The following is a 16,689-nucleotide window of genomic DNA, read 5'->3' on the forward strand; positions in this document are numbered from 1 at the left end:
TTTATTTGTGGGTTTTATTTGTTGAGATGATATCTCTCAGTTCAGGCTTTATGCCTTATGTTATAGGATAGTTTGCTTGTATAGTACTGTACATGGTTGTACACTCTGGGTAAGAAATTTCAAATGCCATATGCTTTGGAATCATACAATCAGAAACACGATTTCTCCAGAGGGGTCCTATAATTATAGTGACATTTTGGAGGAAAGGCTATGCCACGTATTCAGTGTGCACAGGCTCTGGGGCCTAATTTTTTCCTTAATGGGAGTCTAAAGAAGATGTATCCATCTAACTGGGGACAGAATCAGGCTGCTGGAAACAAAATTAAATATTTCAAATGCAGTTTTGCAATGTAACTACATAGAGTTGATTGTTCTGAAAGCCTTGCTCTAATCTACATTTCAAGCCAGAACAGAACAGGAAACAGCTACCTCGGCAAGACAATTTTTTGAACCTTTTGGCTTTTTAGCCTAATTCTGGACAGAAAAAACAAAACGGATCTTGAAAATTGCTTGTGAAATGATAACCTGAAAAAAATCAGATCTGATGTTAAATTTGGTAGGAATAAATTTGGTAGAAATTTCATAAAGAAAATGTTTTATATGGGAAAAACAAAATCTTTTAATTTTTGCAATTGCCCTTTGAAATGTCCCACTTATTTTGAGAAAGGGCTTTGAAATTTGTTTTTGATCTGGGAGGTATGCTGAAACTTTTGAGGGGAAAACTATGGGAAAATTCTTAGCTAGCTCTAATTCAAGCATTTAAATTTCTCTCATCTACTAAAAATAGTCATTCAGTCCTGTAGATCATCACACCCAATTACCTCAAGTATTTAGAGCTTTGTGCTGGTCAAATGATGTCAACAAATCAGAGGTTCAGCTGTTATCAATTGGCATAGCTTCCCTGAAACCAGCAGAACCACGTTGTTTTATATCAGCTAGGGCTCTGTTCTTTTGCACTTATCTGAGCCTTTCACGGCACCTCATTTGGCCTGCCCTTGCTGATGATTCTGCTAAATGATATTCCTTGGCTGGGTCTCCCAAGTACTTAAGTTGGCTTTGGCAGCTGGACAGTCCTCTCTGTGCTACTGGACCCATTATCAGTTCCCCCATAGATATATGTTTCCCCTAAATAATTAACTCCTTGCACTTGGGTTTCCTGTGGCCAAATGCTGGAAATGTCTTATGGACTCCAACTTCTAAAGAACCTTGGCTTTAAAAGTCTCTTTATACTAAGTAGCCTTATAGACCAATTAGGAACCACACCAGAGATAAAAGCATTTGAGGTGGATGGAATGGGAATAAAGGGGGAGAAAAAAGAAAGTTCTAAACAGTTTTGGATGGAGAAGTGAAAAGCAGCAACCAGTTAAAAAGAGGGGATGGGTGCAATTTTATGTACATAGAACATTAGCACTCCATTAGAACTTAGTTTCAATATTTTAGCCAACGTTCTTCATTTCTCGTAAAATGTTGTGGGATCTCTGATCTTGTTCTTTACTTACCACTGAAGTATTGGTGCTGTTTGGATAAAGAATAAATATCATCTATAGAATAATACCAGCATTACTTCCTGAGGCAAGCATCTTTTGGAATACGGTGATCATTCTATCGCAACAAAGAGCTATAAAAATAATAGGTGCACAAAGACTATTGCAAGAGAGGTTAGAGCTCACATTTTATCATTTTAAGCAATTTCTAATGGTAAAAATTATGAGGAAGCCTACCTGAAGAGGCAGATTATTCCACATTTGCCCGTTGCAGAATCAATCGTTCTTTTGCTGGGGCATCTAGTGCTAGCCACTTTGGGAGGGAAGACAGAGGAGTAGTTGGAACATGGCTGTAATAAAATATGGCAGCTGCTGTTCCTGAACTTGCATCCGGAAACTTGAAAGACCTTGTTATGCAACTGTTACTGGACGCAGGATGTTCACACTACCTGAATGGGATTTGTGTAGCATAGTCTAGCATATTTTTTCTTTAAAGATATATTGCTTTTTAAAAGGGTTAATATTTATCCATTATGCCTATCTGCAGGGTAAACATAAAGCTAAGGTATCACTTAAAAAAGATACATTTCAGCAGTACTGGGGTGTTTTGCGTTTTTTGTGTGTTTTCTTTTTAATATTTCCATTTTGTTTTCATCTGATTTTAAATTCCAGATTGGCTTTTTCAACGCTACTATAGTTTCTGTTCTTCACTCTGTTATTAGCTTTCAGTTCTTATCTGGCTCATATTTAGGTTAAATCTAACACATTTTTAGGTCTTTTCCCCCCCTTTTTAATGGCTCAGACTGTTTCATATATATCAAATAAAAATTTTGAATGGTGACAAAAAAAAAAGGATTCAAGCTTCTTAGGCAGCTAGAGCAACCATATTTAAAAAGTGCTGCATTGGGGTTACTTGGATGTTTCAGCCACATGGCAGTGTAAATGTGATTGATTCAGAGTAATAAAAGTTTACATCTCATCAGTTCATTCCTAGAGGCTGGAAAGTGACTGGTTTCAAAACCTCAGGTGTGTTCTTTGTAGCTTCAGAAGCCTGTCAAGAAAGGTTGTCAAGATACTTTTATTCTTATTAATTCCTCGAGTGATGTCCTTACTGCTCCTGGCAAACCTTAGAAGTAGGTAGAATGTACAGTCCATTCCTTTATACAGCTAGGATCATAGCTGCCAAGATAAAAGGCTCTTCATTTTCTCCAAAAAAATCTTTTAGGTAACTGCTACCTTACTTTAACTCCCAGCCAGGAATCTAATGACTCAGGAACATTAATATGGAAGCATGTGGACCTCACTTTATCTCCTTAGCATAAATATCACTGTCATTGTATTGATTATTTAGGAAAGTGAAGCAGTATCACCTGCAATGTCAAAAGAAATAATTTATTTCTTTGCCACCTTCCAGAATGATCAATTCCTTAGTGCTTGAGATACAACACAAAGGGGACAACTCAAGGTTAAAAGACAACCTATGTCCTTTCAGAGACACTGGAGCAAAATTCCAAGTGGACTTCCCTGGCATAACTTTTCTATTAAGATACTGTCTGGTATCCAGGTTGTAGTCATATTGGTCTAGAGGAAAAAGCAATCAGGACTCATAGTACAGATTATATCTTTTATTAGACCAAGATTTTTGCAAAAAACTAAAGATTTTTTTTTGCAAAAATTTTGTTGGTCTAATAAAAGATATCATCTCTACTGTGAGTCCTGATTGCCTTTGAAAACACTGAAATTCATGGGGCTTTTATAATTTGAGGATCTGGGATTTGAGAATTAATTTACGTTTCTGTTGGATAATTTGCTGTTGGATAATTTGCTAATTGGTGACAGTGAGCATCTTGCTTGGGATTCCTGTTTTTCTGAAGATTGATAAAACATTTTGGGCCAAAACCTCATCTGGTGTAAATTGCTACATATCCATTTGCGGCAGAGCTACAACAATTTATACCATATGGCCCGCTGTAAAGTTTCTACACATCAAAACTACATACACAACAAAAATGGGTTAAGTTTACTTGTTTTATTGGTGTATTCAGTATTGGTCACAAAACCCACTAGCTCTTCACAGTGGGTTCCAGACTCCTTTTCCTGAATCGAAGAAGGAATGCCTCAACCTCTTAACCCTTCAGCTGAGTTAAAGAGAGCCTTGCAGTGGGGTGGCATGATTAGAGAAAGCCTTGCAGTGTCACTCATTTTTTTTCTGTTGATCACCTGCCTGATGGAGGCATTGAGAACTGGATGCAGGCCACTTCAGAGACCAAGAGAGGAAGACTGGCTCTGACTAGCTGTACGCTCCACACACTCTCTTCTAGCATAACCTCCCAGTCGTCCTTGGCAGTCCCTCACAGTTGAGGATGATTGTCTTCCTTGAGTCCAAATATGGCTGATGAGGCCAATCAAGATAGACTGTTGCAACTCAGACGTGTTTGTGTGTGGGGTGGGTGCCTCGATTATTGATTCAGTCTGCAACATGCTGTTTCTGCCATTCCCACTTGTATGTCTCCTGTTGTCATTGTAAGGGTTTGAAGTACTAAGATGCTTCCTCCATCTGGGGTGATCCTGCACAATAGTCTTCCATGAGCTGATGTTGCATTTTTTCAAGTTGGCCTGGAGGACATCCTCAAAGCATTTTCTCTGTCCTCCTCTTAAGTGTATGTCTAGACTGAGCTGGGAAAATAAAACTTGCTTTGGGAGTCATTAAGAGCTTGTTGATGGAGGACCTTAGGCTTCTGAATGTTAAGCGTTGGTCCCATTTTCTTCTATGCCTGGGTAAAGACATCAATGATTGCCTGAAGGTCTGCTTCTGAATAAGCACACAGTACAGTATCATCAGCATACTGGCTCTTGATGATTGAGCTTGGGGTGGTCTTGGTTTCGGCTTGGAGTCAGCTGAGATTAAATATCTTACCATCCATTTGGTAGTTTAACTACATTCTGACTGAAAGCTTGTTGGTGGTCAGATGTAGCATTGCGGTAAAGAATAAGAGTGTTGAGGTGATGACACAGCCTTGCTTAGCTCCTATCTTGACCTCAGAAGATTCTGTGCTAGTACTACCTTTTCAGCCACATTCTTAGCATGCAGCCAGATAGTGAATATTCCCCAAGGTGTTTAAATAGACCTAGAATTTGTAAGAGCAAGAGTAATAGAAACTCCTTCTATCATGGTTTAAATAAAAGTTACTCCTGTGCTTGATAGACACCAACACTTTATGAAGTTTTTCCATCTAAATATAAATTTTAACAAGTATTTTGACTGACAGATAATCCTTCTGGTGTCTGCCATCTGGGGATGCGTAATAAGGAATGTTTTAAAATAATGTTTAAAGCAATGATTCTTTAAAGACAGTCTTGGTCATTGCAGTATTCTCCACTGGGTATTACTGAAGTACGGCTTTGGGATGACTACAGTCCATGCATGCTGCTGGTCAGAGTGGAATTCTGAACCATTCAACTCAAGCATTCCTATCCTTGGTGTTGCGCCCCGATGACCGGTGCACCCTTGACCTGCAAGCCTGGGTCGGCACGACCGGCTTGGCGCGAGGAGAGATTTATGACCGGACAGGTGGGGTTAACGGCAGGAGTCAGGTGATTTAAAGCATAGTGGTTACACAAAAAGTTTATTTTACTTACGCTACTGATGGCTTGCAGCGTAGGCAGAGGAGTTGATTTATTCAGTTACAGCATGCAGATATCATGTTACCCAGCATTTAAAGGGTGGGTAAGAGAGTTGATTCCGAGCGATTCACACAAGCTGTTGCAGTCTGCAGAATACCGAGAGCTCTTGATAAGAAAGATAACAACAGAGATAGACGGGCCGGCAAGACGGGGTTACACCAGAAAGATATATAGGCGGAGAGATAATATTTGTTGTGCACAATATGTTCTTCTCGAGTGTATATGCAGTTCTCTGCTTTGGGCGGAAGTTCTTTCAAAGTTATACTTGGCAAAGGTGACCAATTACTATACACCAGGCATGAATAATTAACAAGTTGGCACTTGTGCTCTCTTTGTTTGCTCAGGTTTAAAAAAAAAGGGGGGTCATTTTTTGCTTGGGTGGTACTGGTCCTGTTTGGTCACAGGAGGGCAAACATAGCACATTAACTAACTTTAGTGAAGTTGTAAAATTAAATAATTTGGAGTTCCATTTTTATCTCGTTACCAGGTAACCATATCTTTCTTGACGTCATAGCGCTTCAGCTGTATACAATTCAAGGTTAGCTTCTCTGTCGTATGGGAGCTCAAGTGATTTGAAATGAGGCACAGACAGGGGTGTGTATATGCAGCACTGTTAGTGGAGAGGGATAAATTACAATTGCAGAGTTTGTTGTGTTAGCCTCTGACCTTTTGCCATCTGACCTTTTGCCATCGGCATCTGAAATCAAAGACTTTGATCTTTGACATGCCCCCTTGCTGATGGCAACTTTGGTGACATCGTTTAAAATTGGTTATCTTTTTCATCGAGCTTATAAACAATTAGCAAGCGTGTATCTACAAAAGCAGAAAGTGTGGTTATTCGTTTCTTGATTACATGAAAAAGGCAAGAAAAAAGATATATAACATGTAAGAAAACATAAGTAACTTACTACCAAATCTCTGACCTTTTGCCATCTGACCTTTTGCCATCGGCATCTGAAATCAAAGACTTTGATCTTTGACACTTGGGTTTTGTTGTCGTATAATACATGTTAAGTAACTTCAGTCACAAGTGCTGTGAACTGAACTATCCCTAAAAATACTGTTTTCCCTTTGTCAAGTTATGGTATAATTTCAGTTCATGTTTGTGGCAGAAATCTCCATAGTCAGGGTATTTTCTCAGAGTCTTTTACTTACAACATGTATATTTACAAAATATGGATCTTGTTTCCTTGGCTAGAGGTGGGCAACAGCAAATTCACAGCTCTCTGACAGAAGCCTCAGGCACCTCTATATTCTTCTATAGAGAATGTTAATCTAAGTGCTTGTGCATGTATGGGCCAGCCATTAGCACCTTTTATCATAATGGGGGCTTTTACATGTGCTGTAGGGGCAGGGATGCTTTAATTAGACCAGATACCAACTACAAAAGCCACTCTAATTAAAGCACCCAGAATATCTCATGAATCAGTGTCCCTACTCTTCAAAATGGTGGTGGGGCACTTTATCTAAAGTTCTTTAGTTTTATTTAAAGCACCCCTGCTGCCATTTTGAAGTGAGGGGACACTGATACACAAGACAGGATGCTGGCTGGAGCACAGTAATTATCACGCTTCAGCGGACTCAATTAATCAAGTCTGTTCTGATGTGCTATAATTTTACTGCATCAGAGCAGCCTCCTGGCTCATGCATAGGCACCCAATATTCTTAAAGTTGAGGCATAAAGGACCATCAGAAAGTAAATGACCACTAGCAAATATAAAGAACCTTCACTAAACAATTCTCCTGCGTTTTGGTTTCCCTTTTATTGTCAAGGGCATGAAAACATGATTGTGTTTGCTTAAAAGCTTGTCTGTTCCTGCTGCTTGTTCTTCAGGGGACTATGACTTCACAAGAGGAATTAGCAGCAGGAGGAGATGAACTCATTAAAATGCTAAGATCCTGCTTTCAGGCAAATGTCCTTTTCACAAATAAAAAGCAAACTGGGGTGTTTAACTGTATATGCACAAAGAGGGTGCATATACAGTTAAAGTCATCCCACCCCTGAGTAACTCAGGGAGGGATGGTACCTCAGGGAACTTAGCCAGGCCACCATGCTAAAATGCTCATTCAGGAAAGACAGGAGGGAGAAGTCCTTGTGCTCGGCATCCAGGGAGAAGAACAGGGAGGAAGCAGACTGGAAGCCAAGCACTGCAAAAAACCACAAAAGAGAAATGGTCTCAGATAGAGGGTACCTATATGGAGTCCCAATTGATGAACTGCGCTCTAGAGATACTCAGCCCTAGTCACATAACGGTTATTTTTTCGAAAGGAAAGTATGTATCACTTTTCTCTTACATGTTGCCAGTACCTGTAAGCTCCCTGCAAATATATGAAAGTAGACACTAAAAAGTAGAGGCTAATGTCCTCTCTGGAACTGCATCTGAATCAAATCAGTGAGGATTCTCAGGGGTGTGGATAATCATTAGGAGAAGTCTGATTCCTCCTCCTACTGGGCCTCTTCCCACTCCAATCCGTAATTCGAGGAGAATCCTTCCTTGCACCGATCTGAGAATTCATAGAACTTAGGGCTCCTTATGAAATGGCTTTCATCATCAACACTAGGATTTACTGCTGTAATTTAGCTAAATGGACAGAAATCACTCCCAGACAGATAAGTCAGGTATGCTCCTGTAACTCGTAGTTTGTATTTTCCACCTTGGCCACACAACAGGCGTATACAGTTTCTCCTAGTAGCAAATGACTACTGAAACAGAAATCTCAGTGATGAAGCAATGAACAGTTCTCCCCTCAACTCCCCGCTTAAGTAGAATTTTTAAGTCCTGAAATTAGAATTAAATTCCTGTTACAGCACAGGCCTGCTCAGGACTCCCTGTTTGCCCTTTTTTCTCTACACAAGATGACTTTTCCTGACACTGGCACCAAAAATGTACTACTACAGATGCTAATTACTGCAAGCAGCTACTATTTAGTATTGTCTCCAATATCAAATAAAAAATGACTTGATATATTTTTATAATGCACTGGATTTCAAATTCTTCTTTGAAACATAGTGCCAGTTTATGAGAAAAGAGATATTTTCTTTTGGAATGTGCAAAAGAAACTAAGGCTACAGAGGAAAAGTCCAGAGGCAACCAAGAAAGGATAGTTCAGCACGGCCAGGGCAATGCTGATAATGGAATAGGGAAGTCTCATCTCCATGGCCCTGGTTGGAATCTCCATAGCCACCTCCTGGTCTGGCCTTGCATAGTGTCTCCCGAAAACAGAGAGCTAGCAGAGCAATTCTTCCTGGTTGTAGTGGTAAGGCAGCACTCTCAAAAGGATGTCATGATACTCTGGTTGAGAGTCACTGTTAGGGTGACTGGTGCTCTCCTTCTTGAGATGGGAGGTCCAAAGAGGTGATCCTCCCCCTCTATGCAACACTGGTCAGGCCACAGTTGGAGTATTGCGTCCAGTTCTGGGCGCCCCACTTCAAGAGGGATGTGGACAGTATGGAGAGGGTCCAGAGGAGGGCCACTCATATGATCAGGGGACAACAGGGCAGGCCCTATGAGGAGAGGCTACGGGACCTGAACCTGTTCAGCCTCCAAAAGAGAAGGCTGAGGGGGGATCTTGTGGCCTGTTATAAACTAGTCAGGGGGGATCAGCAGGCATTGGGGGAGTCACTGTTCCCCCAAGCACTACCAGGAGTGACCAGGAATAACGGTCACAAGCTGGCAGAGGGTAGGTTTAGGTTAGATATCAGGAGGTGCTACTTCACAGTCAGGGCGGCTAGGGTCTGGAACCAACTTCCAAGAGCAGTGGTGCAGGCTTCTACCCTAGGGGTGTTTAAGAGGAGGTTAGATGCACATCTTGCTGGGGTCGTTTGACCCCAGTATTCTTTCCTGCCATGGCAGGGGGTCGGACTAGATGATTTGCTCAGGTCCCTTCTGACCCTAGATACTATGAAACTATGACTCCCATTTCTTGTCACAAAGGTCCATCTATTAGTTATTGGAAAGTCCTTAATTATTTCCAGCTATACCTAATGCTCATCTGACTTATTTTTGCTATTAAAAAACCTAGAGATCTAAGGAAGAGCTAGAAATAGAAGAGCCTGCAGTATGTTATTAGTTTCATAGCCCCGTAGATAGCCCTCAGAAATGATTCAGGCACAAGGCAGGGCAGGATAACACCTTAGGGTGAGTACACACATCTAAGTCGACTTAAACTAAGGTGACTTACCTAAGTTGACTTAAATTAAGCCATATCAGAGCACATACACATACAGCTCCTTGACAATGATGACAGCCATCTTGTGATACATGGCAATATTAACTAATGCAACTCAAGACAATACACCTCAGAGGTATATTATCTTGTGCTGCATTCAAATTGACTCCGCTCCACATATGTGTATATGCTCTGACAGTTAAATCAACTTTAAAAAGTTAAGCTGACTTAATTGTCAGAAAGTTAGTCCATGTACACACCCATAGAGTCTAACTGGTTCAGAGGCATACATTTTCATAAGCTTGAGCCTACTTTGCCTTCACAAACTTATGCCTCTCTGACCCAGTCAGTCTCAAAGGTGTCACCCTGCCCTAGCTTTAGACAAACATGGCTAACTACCTCTCTCTAGAAACGATTCAAGGAAACAACAGGTACGAAGACTTTACTTCTAAAAAGGAACTTCTTTCAAACCAACTACAACTCATATTCAGCTGTCTATTCTCTTGTGCTCATGAGAACATTTCTCTTAAGCCAAAACGCTGCAATGTTGGAATTATTTTATACAATTTATAGGCATTTCCTTTTTCTCATTAGCTCTCCTACAGTCACTTATAAGGTGCTGGGTCACAGTACCATCTAGTGGCAACCAGCAATGTGACAGTCACTTCACAAAAACACTAACATTGGCATCCATTGGCAATTTCAGCAGAAAGATAATAGATGTAAAGTGTGAAACACTTTCTTACCCTTTGAGGTGGTCCTTCTATGTCAGAGCTTAAGAATCTTGATGGAGCAGTGTGAAGGGAATGTGTGCTGCCACTAAGAGATGTATCTTAGTCAGCTCTGCAGACTGAATTACCTATCTGGCACATTTCATGAGCACTAGATTCCTCATTACCTTCCCCAAGGATGTGTGAAAGTACTGAGAGATTCAGAAAGATACAAAGTTAACAATGGAAGAAAAGATGAAGGAAATATTGTCACTGTTCCTGAGGTTTCTTTTTGTTAAATTCCTGTTTTTGGTTTTCCCTGAAGAAATGATGAACAAGTAGCTCTTTTTATAGGCTTCTACTTAGCAGCTGATCCTAAAGAGATGAACAGGAAGCAATGGACTGCATCTTATACACAACTGGTTACTGCTATTTAGATAAGTTCCTAGACTGGACCACTAAACTGGAATTATCTGTGGGCAAGATGGTTTACTATGTCTGAACTGCAGAGACTTGGGGTTAAATTAAGTGTTGCGCAGACAGTCGTGTAATTTGCTTTGGTGGCAAGAAAACTAACTTGTATGTACTGCGATGTATGCCAACATTTGCTACAGTAAATTGTCCTTTAGCAATGCATATTACATAAAAGGTCATTTTAAAAACCAAACTGCAAATGATCTTGATGATATTCTGTGGAGATTTTTAAAACACTCTAATTTTGCCAGATGACAACCAATCTTTCACCAGGACATAGAGAAAGATGCACATTTGTGATGCAGGTGTGGAACTTCATTCTGCTACTTCAAATTGAAGGTGCAGTTTTGGTCAAAATGAGTCCCAATAAGGATTTTTTTCCTTCATATTGCTAAAACACATTGGTGAAAAGATTTGACTCTTTGTATGTCTGAGAGCTTTTCAGAGAGCCACGTTCCTCTCCCTGATCCTTATCCAGACCTATTAAATAAGTGATATAAGGATTAGAAATAGGAAATCTAGAGCTGTAAAAGAGCATCCCTTGAACAAGCGTTTTGTCATCTGTAGTAGATAGGAAGTCTTTTACTGGGAACTTTTGTTTTACACTTGCTAACAAACAAATATATATGACCAAATGTCTTACAAGGAGTAAACTGAATAATGGCTGGTAAGGGTGAAGGAAAATTAATTTGGAAGATGAAATTAAGAAAATTACCCTTTGTCAGGATCTTTTTCTCATTTCCCACAATCATATTTCCACCTGAGAAGAAATGATCTCATATTAAGAGCTGCTGGTGCAAAAGTGGGGGAAGTGACCAATGTGTATTCAAAACTATTTGTATTCTGAACACCTTTTCCTTATTACACTTTTGATTTTTGCAAAGGTCTAAAAAACTTTTGCAAATCTTCTTGAACCCACCACATACTAGTGTTCCACCACAGCTATGTTATTGCTGGGTTTCCCTGTCACACTGTCACCTATAGAAATAGTCCCTATCATACAATGTGTTTCATTTTAGAATACATCACTTTATCTGGTGATTCAGTAGCCAATTTGAGATTTACAAGCTCCAAATAGAGTGATGTAGAGAAAGTATATATATTTTGTCCAAATCTGCATTTCAGAACAACTAAAATCTGCTCTCCACTCTGAAAGGTCGGTTGCCTCAAACAGCAATGACGTTAAAAGGACTACAGTAGATCTGACTCTTCAAAAAACATTTATTCTTCTGTTTGAGAACACAACAATGTTATGTGACAGTAGACTCGCTTTTAACTTCCTAAATGCAATGCATGGTGTGCATTCTGACAGTTGACAGCACCAATAAACACTTAACTGCTATGAGATAGTAAGAGGAAGAAACCTTCAAACAGGAGAAATATGGTTTTAAAATTTCGTTGTGCATTTATTTGGAATTTAAGTCTACCCAGGAGCTTTTTCTACTTCATGTTTAGCAATCTTGATTCACAGCAATAGTAATTTGTATTTACCTACTACGTTCCCTGTCTGTCAGACTGCTATAAGAAACAGAGTAATTGATACTCTTTGAGATATATTGTCTATTTATAATTTGTTGGAGTGCCTCATATCCCCAGTTCCAGCAGGCAGTCCTTTTTTGACTAGCAGTACTCACTGGTCAGTGCATAAGCCACAATTGTTGAGGGTGGGATGCATCAACACATTTTTAGTAGAGAGAGTATGGTTTGAGCTGTGTTAACACCTATATATAATTCCAAAATCAATTCCACACAAACATAGCCTGAGACCTTTAAAGAGTAAAGTTGCAGCAAAGGAAATTTAGGTTACATATTAGGAAAAACTCTCTGACCAGGAGGGTAGTAAAACACTGGAACAGACTACCCAGAGAGGTGGTGGAATCTCCTTCCTTGGAAGTTTTTAAGACCTGGCTAGACAAAGCCTTGGCTAGGATGATGTAGTTGGGGCTGGTCCTGCTTTGAGCAGGGGGTTGGATTAGATGACCTCCTGAGGTCCCTTTCAACCCTCATTTTCTATTATTATATAATTCTATGACTTGTTCATGCCTAAATAAAAAAATAATGACTTAACATCCATGGTATGAGCTTGTCTTTCCATATCATTTGGATAAGACTTCAGAAAGAACATAGGCAAGTATGTAGCCTCAGCGTAATACAGAAATCAAAATATGTTTTGGAACAAAACGAGGAGCAAATCTAAATAAGTTCATTACCTCTATGAAAAACCATGCAAGAATCATTAAGGTTTGATTCTTTCCCACCCTCTGGGCAGAGGTAATGAAAACTAAGAACACTGTTTTTATGCAGCAGCATAACTGGAGAGATACAGGAGAAACAGGGGCAACAGCCCCAGGTGCCATGTGTGCGGCAGGGTGCAGAAGCAGATGACCATACTGGTATTGTCAGTGCCTCGGCTGCTGGCACTGCCCCTGTGTTGTGGATATCCCAGACACAAAACTGCCCTGCTACACCTCTTTACATGGAATGACGCCTAAAGGAACAAGTGACTAATGGTGTCAAAGGAGAACTCATCAACTCAGTTACAACCACAGTTTAACCCTGTGAAGGAGATGGTTCCATAATTATCAGGAATACCTGAAGTAACCTCTCTAAAAATTCTAAACGCTATAAGGTGAGGGGGAAAAAAACTTGAACTCCTGAATAAGTAGGTGATGGACAGATATGTTTAATAAATTAATTCATATAGTTCTGACAGAGTCCACTTAATTTTAATGAGTCCACTTAAAATCACGGCTATCCTGGAAAGACAACCTGGAATTATTAGAAACCAGCTGATGTGATGTCTCACTTGTGAAAGCAGGGGAGCTTCCACCCAGCCAGATTTACAGAACTCCACTCCCAGGCTCTAAATCCTGGCTCACCACTACTACCCGCTTTATAAGCCCCAAAGAGTGTCCCTAAGATGTCAATGCCCCCCTTATTTCTTGTCCTGCACATATTCTATCACGTGGTATTGACTTTGGAGAGGTCCCCTCATAGGTGCCAGGGAACCTGTTCATCCTATTTCAAAAACATTTATTTTCTGTTCTTTTTATTTTAATCTTCACCAGAACACTAAGTTTTAATACTACTCCACTATATAGAATATTCTCTACAACTTTACTTTTTTTTGTTGGAGTAATTTTGCACATTATGGAAGTATCTCTAGCAACTTCATCATTCAGATATTTGTGGTTTTAATAAGGATTATATCCTCTTGTTCCCAATGAAAAATTGTAAGTTTCAGAACTAATTTTATGATGCTTACGTTAATCTTCTGAAATGTTTTAAGTAAATCCATTCAGTAATTAAACACAAGTCAGTTTTAAATTTAGATCTGCAGCTATATCAAATTGTTGTAGTGCTTCTGATTTATTTTATGAGAAAGTTGGAAAGTTTTCCAGCTAGGAGCCAAAAAACAGATGTAAATGGTTTAAGAAGAGTGGGGCAAGTTATTTGGGAAAAAGGACAGGATAAGGTACTTTCTTCAGAAGTACAAACTGGAAATGGGACCAAAAATGCCATGAACCAAAAAAGCCAGTGAAGAGGCTGAGGATTTACTTTTAAAAAATCTGTAAGGTGGGCTTTTTTTTACCTCAATTGGTTTTAATGAGTTACAGGGTGTGTCTACACGTGTGTTTAATTCGAGGAAATAAACTCTGGAGGAGTTTGAGCCAGAGTAAACTACTTCTGGGTGTGGCATCTACAGATGCTCCTAGGACAGCAAAATTTGGGGGGGGCTCCAGTGAGGTACATCCTGGGGGGGGGTGGTTCCCCAGTGGCCAGCTGGCGATGACTTCTACCACTGGCACTTCCAACTGTCGACCTGCTGCTGCTGGAGCCAATTTTAGGGGGGGCACAAGCACTCTTCGTGCCCCCCTACCAGCTGGAGTATTTGCTGTCACCAGTGCTCTCCTATGAATTTGAGCCAAGGTGGAGCAGTTTATGTCAGGGCCACTCCTCTCCTGCTCTGTCTTGGGATCTGGGTGGTAGCGTCAAGTGGCAGAGGGGATGGCTAGGGCAGAAGGGTACTGAAATTGCAGAGTCATGTGGCTAGGCAGCAGGCAGCAGTCTGGCCCTCTGGCTGGGCTGACCTGTGGTTAGCATCCACACATGCGTTTAAACATAGTTAATTACTCCACCATAAAATACTGCCTCGACAGTGGTGTTAGTTAGTTTACTGTGGCCTAATACCATCGCATGTATAGATAGTAACAATTTACCCCATAGCTAATTAGTTTATTCTGCAGTAAAGCACATGTGTAGCTGGAGCCACAGTAAAATAACTCTATTGCCCCTGATGTGCACAATTTCTGTGTGGTAACTGCAGCGAAGAGTGACCCCACTTAACTCATAGTATGTCTGAGAACTCTGAAATATCATACAATTTATCAAAGAAAATGTGATCAGAAGGTAAGTGATCCTGCACTGTTCAACATCTTCGTCAGTGACTTGGATGAGGGGGTAAAAAGCACCCTGTTCAAATTTGCTGATGACGCTAAGATGTGGGGGGGGACATGGGCACACTAGAAGGGAGAAATAGGCTGCATTTGGACCTAGACAGGTTACAGGGGTGGGCGGATGAGAACAGGACAGGTTTCAGCACTGACAAGTGCAAGGTGATGCACCTGGGGAGGAAGAACCAGCAGCATACCTACAAGCTGGGGAACTCCCTTCTCATCAGTACAGAGGCAGAAAAGGATCTTAGAGTCATCACTGATGGCAAGATGAACATGAGCCGGCAGTGTGGGGATGCAGTCAGGAAGGCCAACCATACCCTGTCATGCATCCAGAGATGCATCTCAAGCAGGTCCAAGGAGGTGATCCTCCCCCTCTAGGCGACACTGGTCAGGCTGCAGTTAGAGTACTGAGTCCAGTTCTGGGTGCCGCACTTCAAGAGGGACGTGGACAGCATGGAGAGGGTCCAGAGGAGGGCCACTCATATGATCAGGGTGCAACAGGGCAGGCCCTATGAGGAGAGGCTACGGGACCTGAACCTGTTCAGCCTCCACAAGAGAAGGCTGAGGGGGGATCTAGTGGCCTGTTACAAACTAGTTAGAGGGGACCAGCAGGCATTGGGGGAGTCCCTGTTCCCCTGAGCACAACCAGGAGTGACCAGGAATAACAGTCACAAGCTGGCAGAGGGTAGATTCAGGCTAGACATCAGGAGGTGCTACGTCACCGTCAGGACGGCTAGGATCTGGAACCAACTTCCAAGCGAAGTGGTGCTGGCTCTTGTCCTGGGGGTCTTTAAGAGGAGGCTAGACAAAGACCTTGCTGGCAGTACTTTTCCCCATGGCAGGGGGTAGGACTAGATGATCTGCTCAGGTTCCTTCCAACACTACCAACTATGAAACTATGATCATTAACAAAGAAAGCAGCAAAAATGGTTTCAATTTGTCAAGTAAAAATAATACAGTTTGCTTACCATTAATATTAATACTTGTCAACTACTTTTATTAAATTAGTGTGGTCTTATAAAAAATATAATAGTACAGACAGAACACAAATATAATAAACAGATCAGAGGAAACATTTTGACTTGCATTTATATTCAACCTCTATGGGTTTGCAATAATCAAAACACAAAATGCAAAAAATCAGAATAGGAAATAGATCATGTCACAATGTGAGAAATTGCCCTTTGGTGTGTTTGGTACAGCAGCATTGTGGTTAATTCTTATACTAGCCCTCAAAAGAGCAGTTTATTCTAGTTCAAATACATTTGTTTTACTATTTTCTGGTATATAAAACACATATTTATGTAGCATTGTTTTAGAATTAACGATATGTATATAGTAAAACATGACTATCTTACAATAAACAGCTCAGATATTTAAGAGATTATTAGCTGCAAGAACAAATTAAAATAACAAATTCAGTTATATTTTACTGATTTTTTAAAAATAATGCAGCTCCACTTTGGATCCATTGGTCTTGGTTTTGTCCACATGGGACATCAATATTTGTCATCACCCGGTCTCTTTCAGCACTAGTGTAGACTGGCAGGGATATGCATTCCTCTGGAGAATAAGGACCATATGCATCCTGTCAATAAAGCACCCTTAGTTATCATTTAAATAGACAATAGGTATAACAAAATGATACAAGAAGACTCTGATGACAAAGCATTCAAAAGTAGGGCAGTAAATTCTAACGTGATTATTGCA

At 40.5% G+C, this 16,689-nt stretch overlaps 1 protein-coding gene across 3 annotated transcripts in view; it reads right to left on the minus strand.

The window, feature by feature from the left end:
- Positions 1–14,236: 14,236 nt before the first annotated feature.
- DYNC2H1 (dynein cytoplasmic 2 heavy chain 1) overlaps positions 14,237–16,689 on the minus strand; it is a 464,482-nt gene continuing 462,029 nt past the window's right edge. For 2 of the 3 annotated variants that reach the window (XM_090030141.1, XM_090030133.1), the window contains one exon: positions 14,237–16,567. In XM_090030141.1, the coding sequence (XP_089886267.1) occupies positions 16,409–16,567 (159 nt within the window). In that variant the 3' untranslated portion in view covers positions 14,237–16,408. The remainder of the gene's footprint in view (positions 16,568–16,689) is intronic. The other variant, XM_090030125.1, reaches the window with a different exon arrangement.

This window comes from Crocodylus siamensis, chromosome 1 (genome assembly GCF_052110815.1).
Source record: "Crocodylus siamensis isolate JL-2025a chromosome 1, ASM5211081v1, whole genome shotgun sequence".
NCBI lineage: Eukaryota > Metazoa > Chordata > Crocodylia > Crocodylidae > Crocodylus > Crocodylus siamensis.